The sequence below is a fragment of the Brassica oleracea genome, chromosome C6 (assembly GCF_000695525.1).
Source record: "Brassica oleracea var. oleracea cultivar TO1000 chromosome C6, BOL, whole genome shotgun sequence".
NCBI lineage: Eukaryota > Viridiplantae > Streptophyta > Magnoliopsida > Brassicales > Brassicaceae > Brassica > Brassica oleracea.
The window spans coordinates 36,682,506-36,702,055 of record NC_027753.1 but is presented as its reverse complement, the minus strand read 5'-3'; the positions used below and the strand labels follow the sequence as shown (position 1 = coordinate 36,702,055).

General features: G+C 34.8%; 3 protein-coding genes across 3 annotated transcripts in view; 2 read left to right on the top strand and 1 right to left on the bottom strand.

The window, feature by feature from the left end:
• Positions 1–2,516, top strand: part of LOC106300700 (MATE efflux family protein 5) — a 7,846-nt gene extending 5,330 nt beyond the window's left edge. The window contains exons 3-9 of the mRNA XM_013736905.1: positions 463–1,007; positions 1,080–1,166; positions 1,339–1,395; positions 1,482–1,720; positions 1,838–1,956; positions 2,051–2,137; positions 2,230–2,516. Coding sequence (XP_013592359.1) covers positions 463–1,007; positions 1,080–1,166; positions 1,339–1,395; positions 1,482–1,720; positions 1,838–1,956; positions 2,051–2,137; positions 2,230–2,283 — 1,188 coding nt within the window. The 3' untranslated portion in view covers positions 2,284–2,516. The remainder of the gene's footprint in view (positions 1–462; positions 1,008–1,079; positions 1,167–1,338; positions 1,396–1,481; positions 1,721–1,837; positions 1,957–2,050; positions 2,138–2,229) is intronic.
• Positions 2,517–3,141: 625 nt separating this feature from the next.
• On the bottom strand, positions 3,142–5,037 carry LOC106299323 (cyclin-dependent kinase D-1). The gene is made up of 6 exons (XM_013735431.1): positions 4,889–5,037; positions 4,470–4,768; positions 4,010–4,244; positions 3,703–3,938; positions 3,378–3,635; positions 3,142–3,286 (listed from the first exon to the last, which is right to left on the bottom strand). Exons 1-6 carry the CDS (start codon positions 5,003–5,005, stop codon positions 3,238–3,240), a joined length of 1,194 nt encoding a protein of 397 aa, XP_013590885.1. The 5' UTR covers positions 5,006–5,037; the 3' UTR covers positions 3,142–3,237.
• Positions 5,038–15,637: 10,600 nt separating this feature from the next.
• LOC106296274 (alpha-dioxygenase 2-like) lies at positions 15,638–18,841 on the top strand. Its single transcript, XM_013732373.1, has 9 exons — positions 15,638–15,821; positions 15,943–16,203; positions 16,612–16,761; positions 16,893–17,023; positions 17,100–17,313; positions 17,396–17,769; positions 17,871–18,073; positions 18,140–18,383; positions 18,472–18,841. The coding sequence occupies exons 1-9, from the start codon at positions 15,729–15,731 to the stop codon at positions 18,695–18,697; spliced, it is 1,896 nt and encodes a 631-aa protein (XP_013587827.1). The 5' UTR covers positions 15,638–15,728; the 3' UTR covers positions 18,698–18,841.
• Positions 18,842–19,550: the final 709 nt, after the last annotated feature.

Here is a 19,550-nt window from a genome sequence, read left to right as displayed (position 1 = left end):
CAAACTCCTAAACCAAAGTATTTCATGATTCACTACTTCCACTCATCTATCTTCAAAACAAATCAATTTTATCATATCTTAATTTATATCACTTAAAACTGTTTATAATTACTTGATTTTTATTTTTCACGCATCAAAATATTTTTTTACAAGATTTATAAATTATTTTTAAAATAAACCGGTACCAGACGACTTACACTTCAGTCGTCTAGACGACTTCCAACATCTCAGACGATTTACTAGGGCTATATTCGTAAAAATGGCTTCTGTTTTTTTGTTTGGTCACAAGGGGCTGAGCTGTAATTTCACTAGACTTTTAGGTTAGTTTTGCATTTGATTCAAGTTTGGGTATAGGTTTGAGGTTAAAATCAAGTTGTGGGTTAATTTCGGTAAAAAGCCCTCATGATTATTACAAATGTACATGCTTCTTCATTGTCATGTTCCTCTGTTGTGTCTGAACAGTTGGGAACAGCTAGTGCTTTGGAGACACTATGTGGCCAAGCGTACGGAGCAAAACTGTACGGGAAGCTAGGCATTCAGATGCAAAGAGCAATGTTTGTTCTTCTACTACTCTCTATTCCTCTCTCGGTCATTTGGTTTAACACGGAACGTATACTCGTGCTTGTTCACCAAAACAAAGACATTTCAAGTGTTGCTGGCTCGTACGCGAGGTACATGATCCCGAGTCTCTTTGCGTACGGACTTCTTCAGTGTATCAACAGGTTCTTGCAAGCGCAGAACAACGTGTTCCCTGTGTTTGTCTGCTCTGGGATCACCACTGGTCTTCACTTGCTGCTTTGTTGGTTGTTTGTCTTGAAGACGAGTTTGGGATACAGAGGAGCTGCTCTCGCGATTTCCATCTCTTACTGGTTTAATGTCATTCTCTTATCTTGCTACGTCAAGTTCTCGGCTTCTTGCTCGCATAGCTGGACAGGGTTTTCAAAAGAGGCTTTTCATGAGATTTATGACTTTTCTAAGATTGCTTTTCCTTCAGCAGTTATGGTCTGGTAAGCTGTTGAAACATAAGTTCATGTCTAGTGTATCTGGCCTGGAGTTAACCTGTTCTGTCTTTGTAACAGTTTGGAGCTATGGTCCTTTGAGCTTTTGGTTCTAGCTTCAGGGCTTCTTCCTAACCCGGTTTTAGAAACTTCTGTTCTTTCAATCTGGTAAGTTTCGGTTAACTGGTCAGACCCCAGGGGATTAGTCGGTTGGGTCTCGGCCAGCCGGACACCCCAGGGGTATCCAAAAAAAAAAGTTTCGGTTATTTTCTTGTTTGTTTCTCATGGTTCCTACTTCTTTGTTATAGATTGATTAACACAAGTTCTTTTAATTTTTCAGTTTAAACACTTCACTAACAATTTGGCAAGTCTCAGTTGGTCTTGGCGGTGCTGCAAGGTAAGTACATCGGTAACAATAAATATAAGAAAACATTTAAAGAGTATTGTTATACCAAACTTTGGTTCTTGTTCTTTGACTTGCAGTATAAGAGTCTCGAACGAGTTAGGAGCAGGGAACCCACAAGTGGCAAAGCTGGCTGTATACGTCATTGTAGGTATAGCAGTCGCCGAGGGTATAGTGGTCGTGACTGTTTTGCTGTCGGTTCGGAAGGTTCTAGGTCGAGCTTTTAGCAGTGACCCGAAAATCATTGCATATGCCGCATCCATGATACCCATTGTGGCCTGTGGAAACTTCCTAGATGGTCTCCAATGCGTTCTCTCAGGTTCTTGCACACTCTCTCAACACAATCATGTTTTTGTAATATAACAAAAGATTGGTTTTGTTTCCTGGCTTTGTTTGGCTTATATTTATTTTTCCGGTTAATCCCGGTTTAATGCAGGGGTTGCCAGAGGATGTGGATGGCAGAAAATTGGAGCGTGCATAAATCTTGGATCGTATTATCTTGTTGGAGTTCCGTTAGGTTTAGTGCTTGGTTTCCATTTCCACATCGGTGGTCGGGTAATTACCAAGAAAACACCACTTCTGGAATATTAGCCAATACTTGTTTATAGCAACTATTAAAGTTGTGTTGCTATGTCATTTTTTTGTATAGGGGCTTTGGCTTGGAATTGTAACGGCACTAGCTGTTCAAGTGTTGGGTCTTTCCTTGGTCACTATATTCACAAACTGGGATAAAGAGGTAACTTTTGTTTTTACCTATCAACTGAGCAGTCCAAGTTTATGTATATAAGCTGATGAGATTCTGCATGTTTCTTCTTTTGATACGAATAGGCAAAGAAAGCTACAAACAGAGTTGGAGACAAAGATGATACAATTCCAAGATGAGGAAAAGCATTGGATTTGCAAACGTTAAGGAATAATGAGTATGTTGATTCTTCTTAGAATTCATTCTGAGACATTAGTCCATATATGCTATTATCTTTCACTTGTGATTTGTGAACTTGTGCCTTGTGGTATGCCACTCGCGTCGTTGCTTGTGCTAGCGGCGTCCTTTTGGCGTCAGTTAGAAAAAAATTGGAATATGGGTAGTTGTGAATGAGGGCCTGGCTCTCGGTAAACTACAGCGTGTAAAGAACAAGAATCCCTATACTCACAAGAGTCTACAAAAGGCAATAAGCACAAGATTTTTCTCTCCAAAAAGTTATGGCTTATCATGATCTCTTGTCATTTTTTATGCTTTTGTTTATCTTTTTTTGTGAGCTTTTGGGTTTTCATTTCAATCCTTTTAGACGAATTCAACAACATTTGTAATGCTTTTTTGTTAGTTGTTTTTTTTTTTTTTGTAAAATTCATGCATCGAGTAGATCATTTATCTTTGTATATTTGCAGGTTCAATTATATTATGAGCGGTCACAAAAAAAAAATATATATATATATTATGAGCAACTGGTTCTTAGTACATGGTTCTTAGCAGAATATAAGAACCCGATTCTTAACTTTTAACTGAAAAAGTTAAGAATCGGATCTTAAATCTCTTATTTAAGAGCCGACTCTTAGCATTTTCAGTTAAAAATTAAGAGTCGGGTTCTTATATTCCGCTAAGAGCTCCGTACTAAATGAAGTGTGGGAACTCTCTTTTTAAGTCACATCTAAACGGAGGCTAAAAGCATATAGTTTATTATTAATGATGGGTGTACATGATGATTAGTTAATCATCATCATCTGTCAATTAATGTTTCTCTGCTTTGTGTGTTTATAGTAAACCAAAAGAATGATTCGCCATGTTCATCATCACTAGTAGTAATATGACATGAAGAAAGCCGCCTGTTCCGTTATATCCTACATGAACTCAAGATCGAGTTTCCTCTTCAGATTAGATCTATCCGCACTGCAAAACCAAAAAAAATCAAGAACTCATCAGAAACCTTGATCCTTAAAACCAACTGCAAAAAGATTAAACCTATTTCTTTTGTAATTACCTGGTGATGGTTAGTCGGTTTGGTGGCCGCTCAGCTAGTATGGTGAAATCTAAAGACATAGGTGCTTGTCCATCATGGCTAGCTTGTTTCATGACATCCGTACTCTTTCCTCGGTCAGGCATCACTCTTCTAAGCTTATGTGCTGGTGACAACACCGTAATAGTTTTGAGTTTACTCTCAGATGATTTAACTTCCTTCTTGTGAACCGCTCTTGGTAGCTTTAATGGGTCGGTAGGAGAAGGTGCAGATGTGAAGTACCTATAAAGAAACAAATGTCAGAATAACCAGTTTCTAATACATTCTCCATAGAAAAAGCGTTACGCACCTGTGTTGTAAAGCTTGCTGAATCGTTATTCTAGATTTGGGGTCATAGGTGAACATCTTTGACAACAAATCAAGACCATCCTCACTAACCATTGGGAATAAAGAACGTAGAGACGCCCCAGGGACATACTGATACTCTACATAATCAGGAAGAGACAACATATCTGGCCACTGATCTTCTTTAGGAGTCCCAAAGGCAGCAAAGATTTTACTTAACTGATCAATATCACTTTTCCCCTGCAATGGTATAAGTAAGCTACACGAAAAAAAGACTAAACATACAAACTGGTTTATGAACACAAACTCACCTGAAGAAAAGGTCTGCGTAACAGAAGCTCGGCGAATATACAGCCAACAGCCCAAACATCAACAGCAGAACCATAGTGTTTGGAACCAAACAGAAGCTCAGGTGCTCTATACCATCTAGTAAAGACCTGGTGAGTAAACTTACGACCTGGACTACCAAATATACGTGCTAACCCAAAGTCTGCGAGTTTTAGTTGTCCACTGGGTCCTATCAACAAGTTGTTCGGCTTCATATCTCTGAAACACACACGCAGAAGATAATCCAATCAGTGTAAAAACAAGCATAAAACTTTTGTAGGAGGACCGATTATGAGCATAACATTGGTCTACGGTTCCCAAAACTTTTGAAAAAAAATACATAGATATATTACCTCTAGATTTGTTTAAAAAAATTATTAAAATCTTTACTAAATCGTTTACAACCTCAAAAATCTCAGAATCGGCGGAAGTAGTTGGTAGTACCTGTGCAAAACACATTTGTCATGGCAATACTCAAGACCTTTCAATGTCATTTGGAGGTACGATTTGACGTCAGCAGGGGAGAGAAAGAGATTAGGATCTCGGATGACTGCTTCGAGGTCAGTCTCCATGAACTCAAACACAAGGTGCAAGTTCTCCTTGTGAGGAAAGGCATCAACCAACTCGATAATATGAGGATGTTTAAGCTCTTTGAGTAATTTGATTTCTCTTAGAGCTGTTATGTTCACACCTTCTTTCTCTTTACCAAGTCTTATCTTCTTGATCGCTACAGTTTGTCCGTTCTGCAAGTTTGGGCCAAGAAAAACAAAGTCAGTTTCTTGTCACCCAAGATTCAGAACATTTAAGAGAATATGAACCTTAGTTTCATGGGATCGCTTAAAGAATATTGAGTGAGGAGTCACCTTAGTATCAGTAGCTTTGAAGACGACTCCATAAGTACCTTGGCCAAGAACTTCTTGCTTCAGGTACCTGTCAGCAACTTTCTTTGGCTGATCCTTCTCACTGTATTGATCCACCATATTTTACAAAAACAATGATCGGATATTTAATCTGTTGTTCTTGAAATTGTGAAGGTTTGTGTGTAATGTTGGAGGCTCCGGCTCTTGATATTAAAAAACAAAACAAAAGTAGCCGTTGGGAGGATTTGGAGAGGAAATCGACATTTGAGGGAACAAAATATTCTAAAATATATGAAAAAGGAAAGGTGACGCTCAGGAGATAAAACGCTGGAAGAGTCGACACTACGACGCCGTTACTTTTCCATTTGAGATTTGATCATTTATGGGCCAATTCTTACAATAAGCCCCAAAAATTACTCTATTTTAGGCCCATTACTAATAGGCTGATGATAGACAATACATATAAGACAATGTTTGCACTATCAAATCATTATGCTTATTTTCTTATAAACTAGAGTACAGCCTAAACAAATAAATTAATCTATAAATTAATTTAAAGCTAATCATTAATTCAGTTTTTTATCTAATTATTTTTATAAATTAACAACTCTATAAATTAGTAGAATACTGTGATTTCAATAATATTCGTTTATATAGTAGGTTATATTATATAAAAACATACTTTTATGTGCTGAACATGTGAGTGTTTTGTTTACCAAAGAAAGAAGAAAAAAAACATGCGAGTGTTCTCATGAACCAGAAAAACATATAATTATAAAAAATTCCGGATTATGCGAGGTTACGTATTTGTTTGTAAATCATTTCTCTTTATATCAATATTCGAAAGACTTGTTGACAAATAAAAATTCAACTTTATTTCATCGGTCTGAATTGTGAAAGAGACCAGACTTGTTGTGGGGGTAAATACGACAAGTTAGTTGTAATAAATTTAACCATAGATTATCTTTCAGAGAATACAAATTCCATCGTCGACGACAAAAAAAAGAGAAAAAAGAATACAAATTCCATATTTTCGTGCCCACATCATCTAACTTAATCCTGACCGCACATCAAACTATTTCGTGATTTAGTTTGGCACTATTACGGTTAATTATTTCTTCTAGACATCGAAAATACATTTGTATAATATAAACAATTTGGTAGGCCACCTACATTTTCAAAGTTAGACCTTAAAATGTAGTGGACAGTGGGCTAGTAGTTGAAAAAAATAATTAGTATTACAAAATAATGTTTGGTGAGAACACAAAAGCCAAGAAGGACGCATGTGACGCGTAGGGAATCTAACACTAAACAATGTCAGACCATTCCCATGCCTTTACAGATGCACCCACCTGTTTATTTTCTCCTATTTTCATTTTATTTACTACTATAATTATCATTCTTTCCCCTTCAGTAACGAATATCTAAACCTACTATATCTACAACTCTCTATCATTTCACTTCTCCCAAAAACTTGATGGTTCTTATTTCGTTCTCTCCTTCTCTCTAGATCTGGTTAACTAGGGTTCTTCAGATGGCTTCTTCAAAGCTTTTTCTTTATTACCGAAGTTTGTTTCATTTTATTCAGTTGGTTTTATTGATTAGGTTGTCAATCTTTAATTTTCTACTCTTCCGCTTTACGTTGTGGTCTTAATTTCTATGCCTCTTTCTATTATCTCTAACGTAGACTATATAGATTATGTTCTGATGACAGAAAACTTTTATGCTAGTTTATTAGTTCGTGCTTTTTTAGTCTCCATGGTTGTTACTCATGTCAGATCCACAACATAGGTGGATTTTTGATTTGCAAGCATCTTTATTTGGATAGATCTTTGGCCTTCAAAATAATTTTCTTGAGAACAAAAAAGAAGATTGAAAGTTGAAAGTAGAGCTCCTTTAAGTTCAAACGAGAGTTTAGTAGGGTAAAGAAAAGCTGCTAAGCTATGGATCCCATAAGCCCTAATCCTTATAGAGAGAAAAAGGATTTGGTTATATGGCTTGCATATCTTAGGAGCTTTAACTTGCCCTTTAATTGCTTTTACTCTTCTTTGGATTGAAGGGAGCTCTACATCTTCATTCTCTCCATTTAAATTTAATTATCTACATGAATGATTGAATTGTTTGTTTTCCAGGCTTTTCTGTGTTCATAAGCATTCGTCTAGAGGATGGTCCTCTAGTTAATTTTCCGATTGTCTTTCTGTGGTGATTGTTTAAGTCTTGTGGTTTTAAATTACACGTCTGCCCCTAAGTAGCTAGGGTTTATGTATATGTGCGAAGATCGTCCATGTGTACTTATAACTTTCTAAAAATTTGGTTCTTTGTTAACAAATGCAATGCCTTTCTTTATGATTAAATCATCCATCTTAGCACCTAACTATTGCGAGAACAAACCTCTTCCCGTATTAAACAAATATAATGATCTGATTAGATATCTGGTATCATAAGTACTCCTTAATTTATCTCAAAATATTCATTTCTCAGATTGTTTCGTATAACCATTAACAATGTAAGATTTGAGAATCGTAAAATAAATCAACATGTAACAAAAAGATCTTTTGGAAAAACAAGTAGACTAGTATGAGAAAGAACTGTTGACAAGCTAAATAAATAGAAAAGAAGAAAAGCAATTTCTGTTGAGGAAAATTATTTCACTATCTTGTAGTTTTAATAATTAAAATTTGAGGAATATAAGTTAATTCTTAGCTGTAAGTATAAATGTAAAATGGTTACTTTTTGAAGACATAAATTTACATTATATGTCGACAGGCTAACTATCTATATATATAAAGTTGGCTTTTTCCCTTCTTATGACATGCGAAAAGAAGGTTTATTGACATGTGTCTTCATGGTTTTTTTTAAAATTCTTCATTTAAATTATTGCAATTTGCTCCATCAATTTCTAATTATGTACTATCTAATCTTTCTCATATTTATTGGTCCCTAAAATTCAAGAAATAAATAAAAGAATATAAATATATTTTAAATATTTAATTTATTCACAATTCAAAATAGCATAAACTTTCACCATTTTATTATTTACTAATTTTTATTATTTCATTTACAAATTATATATTTATTTCACTATTAATATCATAAAATAATCAAACTAAGAATAAGAAACTAGAGCATCAACGCAAATAACCAAGAAAGCGGGACAGAGAAAGAATAATAATCGAAAGGCCAAAGCCACCAAAAAGCAGGATGATATATGACTAAAGCACTGAAATCACAACCAGTAGCTAAAAGGTAAGAAACACCTCACAAACTAAACAAGAACATACAAGATGGCCATGCAAGTGCAAACCACGAAGCTCTGGATAGAAGTGACCAAAGCTCCAAGAGACTAACTCCGCACACCTATACCAAAAGAAATATAGAAAGAAAAGAAACAACTTGAGAGAGAGAGAATGAAAGACAACCACTCAGAAATCAGAGACTAAACTTGAGACCATAAATAACCTTCCAAGCCCACATAGCATACACGAACGAAAGCATTATCCAAACCTGAAGTGGCAAACATGGTGAAAGGGAGAGCCACCAGAGATGCAATGAAAGTTGCAAAGAGATGCGAGAATAGAGAGAGAAAGAGAGACGAAACGAAATCAGCAAACTATGGAGCCGTCCTCGAGATATAAAAGAGAACATATAGATCAGAACACCGAAAAATAGATCTTGAAAACCAAGACGAACAGAGACACTATTGACGGTAAGCCAACAACGATGAATACAACATCAAAGACGACTAAACTCTGGCCCAACCAAAGAGACGCAGTTCCAAACATCAGCTGAAATCTAAGGAAGAAGAGGACCTGTCAATATTGATTGGAACAACCTACAATGCCGTGAGAATCAACCGAACAACTGAAAACTCATAAACCTGATCTACAACAAATACCATATAATCTCACATGTGAAGAAGGCAAAGAAGAATAAGAGAAAGAGGTGAATCTTTTTCCGGTGATGGTGAGAACAATCGCACACCAGAAAGGTAACGAAATACATAGACCGTGACAGCTCAAGGTCAAAATATGGGGAGAGGGCATAAAACATAGTTATAATTTTCAAAAAAATAAAATAAAATAAAATACAATTTTGACGCTGAAATCGTTAATCTTATAATCAACAAATGCGTAGATACAAAGTTATTGAAATTCAATATTCTTTTACGTTAGAGGCTCACTTCACTACTAACAAGTACTATACAAACAAAAACAAATTATTCAAAAAACAAACATAAAATATATTAATATATCACCTACTACTACAAAACACACTAAAAATACCAAGTAATACTCTTAACAAATAAAAACAACGACAAAATTACATTATCCAAAAAATCATGCTCTTAGCAATAATAAAACAATATTACGCGCGAACATTCCCGTATTGATTAATATACCATGGATCTTCTAAAAGCTTTAGCCATACCGAAAATCTTAGACTCGAATGAATATACTTCAAACATAAAATGTAAAATGCACATAAATTCCAAGATTTTGAGAACCAACAAAAAGCTAAATCTGTAGTAGTATAGTTGATGACAACAAAATAGTGAATACTGAAATTTGAAAATTGCAAGTTTTATCATACATTCATACTAAAAAGTAATAATAAACGGATTATATACGTTGTTAAAGAGATAGTATACTGGTGATTTAAGTAATTTGTTATTTTCTCGTGTTGTTGTTCAAAACAAAGTTATTTTCTCTTGTATATCTTATTTTTCAAGGTTTTATAAGGTAAGTTTTGATGTTGCAAGGTATGGTTTCTTTCGAGATATGATCCTAATATACCGAAATATCCATTGACGCAAGTTTAAATACCCGTTCGAAAGGCCCACATAAAGGCCCACTATTAATGTGTCTGCTTTTCCAATCTTAATCAATCGAATCTAACTGTGAACACTAAAGTTATTTGTTGATTACGTTAACGATATTGTTAAGAACTTTTTAGTCTCCTTCAAAGATCATAATGGTACATGCCCTTGCATTAGTGAAAACGACTCTTCCAAGAGAATCATTATATGATGTTTCTAATATTTTTTTCTGAAAGTTAAGTTAATTAATCCTTGTTTTGGGGCCTGGGCATACCTTTTCCTTTTCCCGCATACCTTACTTATCAGTTATCACCAAGGATCTATCATCTATGGGGTGAAAATTACTCATCGTCAACGTATTTGTTAACTTGTTAAGTAGCTAATTTACTGAAAAAGAAAAGTGAAGTTACCGTTCAAAACCTTTATGAAAAGTAGTTAGTGCTGGTGTCATATCACGATCATCTACAAAGTCTGATTGCGGTGCTAAACAGACAAAGTCCTAGAATTAGAAAATATTCAGTATTTAGATTTAACCACGTATTTAAAATTGAAAGCAGCCAAATATTCGGAGTAGCATATATATTTATATCAAAGCTACTTCTTTTATACTCTCTCCGTTTCAAAAAGAAAAATTAGAGGTGGACATTTTACTCGATATCCGAAACCGCACCCGAACTCGATCCGAAAAATCCGAACCGAAATCCGAACCGAAGTAGCAAAATATCTGAACGGATATTGAATTAGGAGAGATTGGATATCCGAACCCGAAAGGATAATATCCAAACTCGAATTGATATCCGAAGATAACCAAACATATGTATAATTAACTATATATTTCTAGTTTAGATCTTTCATTTTATATAAAATATTTATATTAATACTACACATAGTTTAAATTCATATGATATACATAGAATTACGGAGAAAATGATTTGCTACTCACTTAAAATGCATGTCAAAATTTTTATTTCAAGAATTAACAAAAAGTTACTTCCAAAATTTAAAAACAATAACCAAATTAATGTTTTTTTAGTTTCAAAATGTTATGTCCAAATCTATTAACCATTCAATCTATTAAAAATAAAAAAAAATAGTTAAGTGAAATTTATATTTTTAAATATAAGAAATTTGAGAAATGAAAAATTTTAATTTTTTTTTCAAAATTTAAATATCCGAACCCGATCTGAAATAACCGAACCCGAAGTAAAAATACCTGAACCCGATCCGAAGTACAGAAATACCTGAACGGGTTCTATATCTTTATACTGAAATATCCGAAAATCCGAAATATCCGATCCGAACCGAACGGGTACCCGATGCCCACCCCTAATAAAAATATTATAAAAAAAACTTTTGTTTCAAAATGATACATTTTTTTCAATTTCCAATACATTTTTTGTCAACTAATAATGATTAATTGTAAATTTCAAGAAAATTAATTATATTTTTTGAATTTTTACTGATTTAAAATTATAGGAAATAAATAATTAAAAAAATATGTATTTAGTATTGAAATTTAATATGTTTTATTAATTTATGTGAAAAGGGTAAAACATGTATTATTTTGAACGGATACGGATGAATTATATAACCCAAAGATTCAATCGCAAAACGGATAACTGTCAAATCGTTATTTAGTGCTTATCTACGCATTTATTAGTTCATGAACCCGTTCTTTCTCACTCCATTTACTCCTCCTCTAAGTCAACCCTTACGAGAAACGACACACCACTATCACACATCAGTACACTTGTCGTCGTGTCTTGATATCATTTCAACTTGGTATCAAGAATCAAGTGCTGGCTTAATCAAGTGTTATAGTGGCATTTAAGTATCCATATATCATACATGGACAAAACCATTTTCTATAACACCAAAAAACATAGTCTACTTGCATCTCAAATCCCGATTTTTGGCAAATCACAAATGAAATAACTACATATGTTTTACGAATAAGATACTAACCGGTAACCACTAAATAATCACTTCTCCGCTAGCGTTCGATATCTTTCTTTTGTTTCGTAATTGATAGTAAAAATAAAAGCTCGACGAATTGTGTTTTAACAAAAAAAGTACATATAGCTAAATTTCCAACCCCTCGAAGTAAACTGTTTTGGAAGGTTCGATAACATTTCAAATTTGTTGTTGCTTTAAATTTTTATTCCTTGTATCTATTTGCATAACTTTGAAAGAGGTTGGTCGATGGTTAATTGCTGAAAAAGCTCTTATAGATTGGACGGTGCTTTAGGAACTCTACCCTCTCTCTAGAACTTCTCTACCGTGTACAGTGTTTCCGGCCGGCGGAATTGGCTCCCATAGCCACTGTCGGTCCGGTTTCTTTCTTTCTTTCCCTCTTCATGTTTTGATATCTTTTGGGTGGGAGAATGCTCATTTGTGTTTCTCCCCTTTTTTGGTGTTTATGTGATCGATTCTTTGGATCCGGGAGATGGAGGCTAATATAGTTCTGTCGTCGCTGGCTTATGACTCCGGGGGTGGAGGCTTTCTATGCTTTGCGTCGCCGGCTTATGATTCCGGGAGGCGGTGGCTTACTCAGCATCGCTATCGCCGGCTTTGGTCTTGGGTTTTGTTCTTTGTCGATCTATGAATCTGTGTCTCAATCGTTATTCGGCCTCTCGATCTGAAATTGTGCTGGATGTTGGTATGTCGGCGATGGAGGATTGATTGCAGGCGTTTTAATCTATGGTGACTTCGTAGATCGGGTGCTGGTTTCCGGTGGCTCTGGATGAGATCTCGGGATAGTTTCGATGACACTCTCCATTGGAAATAGTCCAAGCGGAAAGATGGGTGAGGAGGTCTTAGACTCCGGTTTGTTCCGGCGAAACTTGTGGTTGTTTCATCTTCTTCGGTGATGTCTTGGTGTTTGGATCATTTTGATCGGGTGACATGTGAGCGTCCATACTCTTTGCTGGACGCGTGGCGATTGGTGGACCGGTTTGGTTTAGCTGCGATCGGTGTCGTGGGTTGGGCTTAAAACCCATTTAGTTTTTATTCTTTTGTGTTCGGGTTTTTTTGGTAATATAAGTGGACTGTCTTATTGGGCATTGTCTTTTAATAAAAACTATTAGATGGAAAAAAAAAAAAGATTGGACGGTGCTTTACCCATATTCATACGTGGCAAGCTTCTCGACCTAGATGGCTCGAAGAACCACGTGGTAGCAAGTAGTTGTCACTTTTTTTTTGTCAACAAGTAGTTGTCACTTATTTGGATCATTGTAGTATGTTACGCTTTTATTTCGTTCAGTACCACTGATTCAGATACACATCATAAATGTATATTTTCAGCAGGAAAATAGATGTGGAAAAAATGGAAATCAAACTTATACTCCATTAAAGAAACAATTAATTTTACGTATTTTCTATATAAAAACACAATTACCTATATACCTAACTATATTTTAGCCAATAGAAAATGATTAAATAAAATTAATAAATTTTACATTGAAAATCGAAAACGACACTAACAAAAAAATTTATATAAATAACACTTAATATGAAACGGAAGGAATAGTACATATCAAATGCATAATAATTTATTTTAAAATGGTAAACATCAACACAACAACAAAAACTTCTGTAATTGGGAAACCCATCTACAAAAATATCTAGGTTTCAATATCAGAGTAGAAATTTCAAAACCAGGATTCATCTGATCCCTAAAGTTTTTTTTTTTTTTTTCCATCTAGTAATTTATTAAGGGACTAAGCCCAAACGGGACCCAACAACAAAACAAAAGCCCAAACGAAAAGGGTCAACCTAAAAAAGGAAAAACAATGGGCGAAGCCCAACCCGTTAACGAAACGGCGCCAAACCCTCCACGCGTCCAGAAAACGCGTTTGGAAGCCCACGTGTTGAAACCCACCCCTTTCGAGAACACGCGTCACCTGGTCACACCACCGCGACCGGCACCGAGAAAACATCGCCGGCGAAGACGAAACCACCTATAGTTTCGACGGAGCACGCCGGAAACTGAGACCATCTCACCCATCTGTTTCGCCTGGACTCTTCAACGGAGAACTACATCGAGACTAACTCGAGATCTCCTATAGAACCATCGAAACCACCGCTAATCGAAGAACCGCATCCAACATATCCTCCTTCACCACTTGGGACCAAGGGTATCAAATCAACATCAATCGAATCACAACTGCGAGATTCAAGAGTCAATTGAGCCAAAGAAGTACAGAAGGTCTTGATTGGACATAATCGGAATAGGCTGGAGAAAGCGAAAAAACAACCATCTCTCGGAAAAACAAAAGCCGGCGAAGAAGAACTGGAGAAGCTTCTTCTTCCCAGAGACAGAGCCCGATGACCGGGAAACAACTTTACCGGAGAAAATCCGGCGAACCAAACCCATAGCTTTCTCTCTCCTCTGTGTCAGATATGAACGAGAGAACAGAGCTGAGAGAGTCTTTTCCATTTATTTAGAAGTTGGGCTTTGTTATCCCTAAAGTTTAAGATATTTGTAAGGATTGAACTAATACTAAAGAAAATAAAATCAGATAACACCTTTTTTTTTTTTTTTTTTGGGTAAAATGTTAAATAACACCTTGTTTTCGTCTGTAATAAACCAAACAAATGTTTTATAGTAAAATGGTACGTGTGACTAAAAATTCGAGTATTTATTAATGACACAGGTGGTGGTTACGCGACCGACTTAAATTCATTTCTCGAATTTTGAGAAACACTGCAATGCAAACATTTTTTTCAATAAATTAAGAAAACGAGAAGAAAAAAAACAGTTGATATCCAAAACTTTGATTTTATCGTCGATCTTTTCTACTATGAATGTTGTTAAAAAAATGAATGTTTTAATATGCTTTTTACAGTATGCATACAGTAGACTAATACTTAACTATTGCCTAATCTTAGTATTTACAGTATTTATCTACTTAGAAACACATTTAAATATATATATATATATATATGAGATTTAGAAGATAAGTCAAACTAGGAGAGCTTTACATAAGTGATAGAAAGGTTAATTATAATACAGATACTGAAACTTGATATTAGCTATTGAAAAAATGAGAAAACATTAAAATTTTAATTGCATTGTTCAACATAGTAAATGTACATATATATAATATATACATACGTGTTTTTTCAAATTACATTTTCATAAATTTAGTTAATATATATATCAAATTCCTTATAAGTACATCAATGCTGTTGTGGTAAGAAAAAAAAATGCATATCAAATCTTATATGGAAAACTATATTTCAAATCAATATTTAGAACTTTTATATAAATTAATTCTCTCAAAATCTTTAAAATCCCATGGCCGGATGATATCTAGTATCAATAGTGTATGAACTGGCTATGAATATATGCCACAACACTATTGATATCAGTGCGAATTAAATTATTGATCCTATTCGCTTTTTGCACAACAATTATAGTAATGCCAAATAAGGACGGTTAGACAAAGAATGAAATATACAAATCCATGTATTTTTGTGGTTAAACAATAATGCATGCATGAATTGACATGACCATGGCCACACTGTGCTATAAGCCTATAACCGATATGAATAATTTATTCCTAACTTATTAGCAAGTAATATTCTCTTTTTCTATATGTAGAAACCATTCTAATAATGAAAGATACGAAAGGTTGATCAAATAGGGAATGCATATCAATAATTGATCATGATTTTACACTGTTATATTAGCATAAATCATTTATTTGTAGATACTATTCTGCTTTTGTATAAATTATTCTGATATTTAACATTCATTCCCTAGTCAAGACAATGCTCGACGACAAGTCGTTTGACTTATTTAATAAAATGAAAATTATCAAAAAATCTTTAACGAAAAAAAAAACAATATAAAAACTCGTCAATTTACATATATACATATATGTAAATGTGAATATGCGTGTGGGTCTATATAAATACATTGTGAGCAATCGTGTGAATACCAAGCATTACAATTGTGTGACTATTATCTAAAGCATAAAAACAAACATAAAAATATTTTGAAAGGCCAAAAAAAAACAGAAAATGGGTTTCTATCCATCTTCTTCCTGGTTTCTTCATCCTGAGCTTCAGCATATTGTTTCCAAGATGTCTTACCTTGATTCCTTTTTGTTCTATGTAAGTACATCGATCTCTCTGTCTAGTTACAAGAGCAATCATTTTCATCTTCTAGGAAAACTATTAAATCAATATTTATATTTGTATAATTAATTTGATGTTCTTTTAATTATATATATAGATTGTGGACTTAGTGGACAAGCTAGGATTATGGCACAGGTTTCCAGTGTTACTGGGAGTGGCTTACTTGGGGATACGAAGACATCTACACCAACGTTACAATCTGATACATGTTGGTGGAACCAACGGTCAGCGTTATGACACCGATGAATTCTCTTATCGCACGGCTGATGGCAAGTGTAACCATCCCTCCGATGACTCTGTCGGTAGCCAAGGCACCTTTATTGGCCGGAATATGCCTCCATGTACTTCTCAGTATGGCGTAAGTTTTTTTCTCCTCATTTATATTTACAATTACATTTGCATAACATGCAATGAAACAGTAGTTGAGTATTTGTAGTTTTGTTTTGATCAGATTGTAAATATACATGTCGATCGAATGGATAATAGCTAAATGAAACAGTAGAACCAAACTTTGTGAGGCATTTCACTTTATTATCTCTACTCACTAGTGGTTGGAGTCATGATTTATGATCTTCTTTGCTTTAACTTTATGTATCTTTTTATGGGATAAAGTTTTTGTTTGTTACGAAAGTGTTTTTTTTCTGCATGATTAGCAATTCATATACGAAACTATTTCTTCTTGTTTTTTTTTAATGAATTATTACATTATTTTTTGTTAATCATTACTAATTTGTTTTATGTAATTTATGATGGTTGACTATTACAGATTTTGGATCCACATCCAAGTGTGGTGGCTACAAAGTTGCTAGCTAGAAAAAGATTTATAGACAACGGGGACCAATTCAACGTGATAGCTTGTTCGTGGATTCAGTTCATGATCCATGATTGGGTTGATCATTTAGAAGACACCCACCAGGTTTTTTATTCTCTTGAACCTAATCCCTTGATTATTCAACATTACTTTTCTCCCCCTCCCCCTCAACTTTAGTTTTTTTTTCCTAAAACTTAAATTAAATATATTAATTACCATTTGAAAACCTCAATTAGATTGAGCTTAAGGCTCCAGAAGAAGTAGCAAGTGGATGTCCGTTGAAGTCATTTAAGTTCTTCAGAACCAAGAAAGAACTATCTGGTGATCATCACAAATCTGGTTCTGTCAACACTAGAACCCCATGGTGGTACGTATTTGCTTTCAAATCCGTGCTTAATTGTTGTTTAAATGAGTTCAATTATACGAAAAACTTTTGGAAATAGGGACGGGAGTGTAATATATGGAAATGATGAGGCTGGAATGAGAAGAGTAAGAGTTTTCAAGGACGGGAAGCTAAGAATCTCCGGGGATGGTTTATTAGAGCGAGATGAAAGGGGTGTTCCGATCTCCGGTGACATAAGAAACAGCTGGTCAGGTTTCTCTCTGCTGCAAGCCCTCTTTGTCAAAGAACACAACTCTGTCTGTGAAATGCTCAAAGTAAGTTAGGTTTTATCTTCTTGTGCCGCGAGGAACCACTCTTTATACAGAATCACACTAAGTTTCAACTCTCTCTTTTCAGGAACGGTATCCAGATTTTGATGATGAGAAACTCTACCGGACTGCGAGATTAGTGACATCAGCGGTTATCGCTAAGGTTCACACAATCGATTGGACAATAGAACTCTTGAAGACAGACACACTTACTGCTGGAATGAGGATCAATTGGTATGGATTCTTAGGGAAGAAAGTGAAGGACACGATTGGTGCAAGGTTTGGTCCAATACTTAGCGGATTAGTTGGTTTGAAGAAACCAAAAGATCATGGAGTTCCTTATTCTCTGACCGAAGAGTTCGTTAGTGTCTATAGGATGCATTGTCTTCTACCAGACACACTTATCCTCCGAGATATGAGTCCTGAGAAAGTAGACAAAGCAAACCCTAAAATAGAACGAGAGTAAGACACAATCACACATAGAATGTTTTGATACACTGTTTAGGTCAGGTCCAAGTGCAGTTTTTGACATTTTGTTAACCTAGAAAGAATGTTTTCAACAGGGTACTGATGACTGAACTGATCGGGAAAGAAGGCGGGAAAAAGGGTTCGAAAATCGGGTTTGAGCAGTTACTAGTTTCAATGGGACACCAATCTTGTGGTGCATTGACATTGTGGAATTACCCTAATTGGATGAGGAGCCTTGTTGCTCAAGACATCGATGGAGAAGATAGACCTGACCTAATAGATATGGCTGCCTTGGAGAGTAAGTTAAACCAAATTCTAACTTCTTCTTCTCCTTCTCTGACCGATTGATTTATTTTTTCCTCAGTTTATAGAGATCGAGAGAGAGGAGTTCCTCGATACAACGAGTTCAGAAAGAATCTGCTGATGAGTCCGATAAGCAAATGGGAGGATCTGACAGATGACAAAGAAGCTATCGAGGCTTTAAGGGAAGTGTACGGAGACGATATAGAAAAGCTTGACTTAAACGTGGGCTTGCATGCAGAGAAGAAGATCAAAGGATTCGCCATTAGTGAAACAGCTTTCTTCATCTTCCTACTCGTAGCCTCCAGGTTTTTAGAATTATAGTACTACTTTTATCAAAATTTTCGTGCATAACAAGTAACTAGACTCACTTCGCTTTTGGTAAATGATAATTAGGAGGTTGGAGGCAGATCGTTTTTTTACGACGGATTTTAATGAGAAGACGTATACTAAAGAAGGGTTGCAATGGGTTAATACAACAGAGACTTTAAAGGATGTAATAGACCGACACTTCCCGAGTTTAACGAACCAGTGGATGAGATGTACGAGCGCCTTCTCTGTCTGGAGCTCAGATCCTGACCCAACCAAATGGCTTCCTTTGTACCTACGGTCCGCGCCATAAGCTGTTAGATGCTGCGTGAGACGTGTGTATAAAAGTGTCATGTGGTTGGTTCTTTGGTATACCTTTTGTGCTGGGCGAATTTGTAGTTGTGTGACATTGTATATATGAATAAAAATCATATGAGTAGAAGAGTTTTAATCATCACCAAATCAATTTCTCCAATTTCTCGTTCTAGAACTTCAATATAATTCTTTTTTTGTTACCACCTTCAAAAACTACAACACATATACAATACAAGCTCTATAAATTAATACTCGATAAACTAATAAACACGGTAAATTAATAATGTTCTTCGGTTCCGAGTTGGGTCAATTCAAAATATGACTCAAATCGATAAAATAATAAGATAAATTAATAATTTATATATATACATAGTTTATATAAATAAATAAAATGTATTGTTTATTTTATATTCACAATAAAATTCATCTATGTCTCTAACACTTTAATATATTTTTGATAACATTTAGTACAATTATATCTAAAATAACATTTAAATTTTATGAAACATATTTCATATATCCCAAATAATATAATAAAATAATAGAAGAGTCAATTTCCTAAATGTGCATACGGTAAAATCTAACAAAAATAAAATTTTGTAAATTAATAACTCTATAAATCAATAAAATACTATAGTCCCAATATTATTAATTTATAGAGTTTTTGCTGTATAACTATGTTTGAACATGGCTAAGTACAATATAACCTCTTTAAATTAATACTCTATTAATTAATATACACTAAAAATCTCTATAAAATAATATAATTTTATAGTCCAAAATTGAGTTTTTGGTTCAATTAGTACTAGGTGGCCGGCCCGCACCCTGTGCGGACATAAACATATTCAAAT

What these genes read in the sequence shown, in the direction of transcription:
- LOC106299323 (XM_013735431.1), bottom strand. Translation starts at nt 5,005, where the DNA reads ATGGTGGATCAATACAGTGAGAAGGATCAGCCAAAGAAAGTTGCTGAC. An exon ending in TCAAAGCTACTGATACTAAG is followed by an intron (nt 4,769 to 4,888) that starts GTGACTCCTCAC and finishes CCAAACTTGCAG; the next exon opens with AACGGACAAACTGTAGCGAT. An exon ending in AACCGACTAACCATCACCAG is followed by an intron (nt 3,287 to 3,377) that starts GTAATTACAAAA and finishes TTGGTTTTGCAG; the next exon opens with TGCGGATAGATCTAATCTGA.
- LOC106296274 (XM_013732373.1), top strand. Translation starts at nt 15,729, where the DNA reads ATGGGTTTCTATCCATCTTCTTCCTGGTTTCTTCATCCTGAGCTTCAG. An exon ending in ATTTAGAAGACACCCACCAG is followed by an intron (nt 16,762 to 16,892) that starts GTTTTTTATTCT and finishes AACCTCAATTAG; the next exon opens with ATTGAGCTTAAGGCTCCAGA. An exon ending in AGATATGGCTGCCTTGGAGA is followed by an intron (nt 18,074 to 18,139) that starts GTAAGTTAAACC and finishes TTTTTTCCTCAG; the next exon opens with TTTATAGAGATCGAGAGAGA.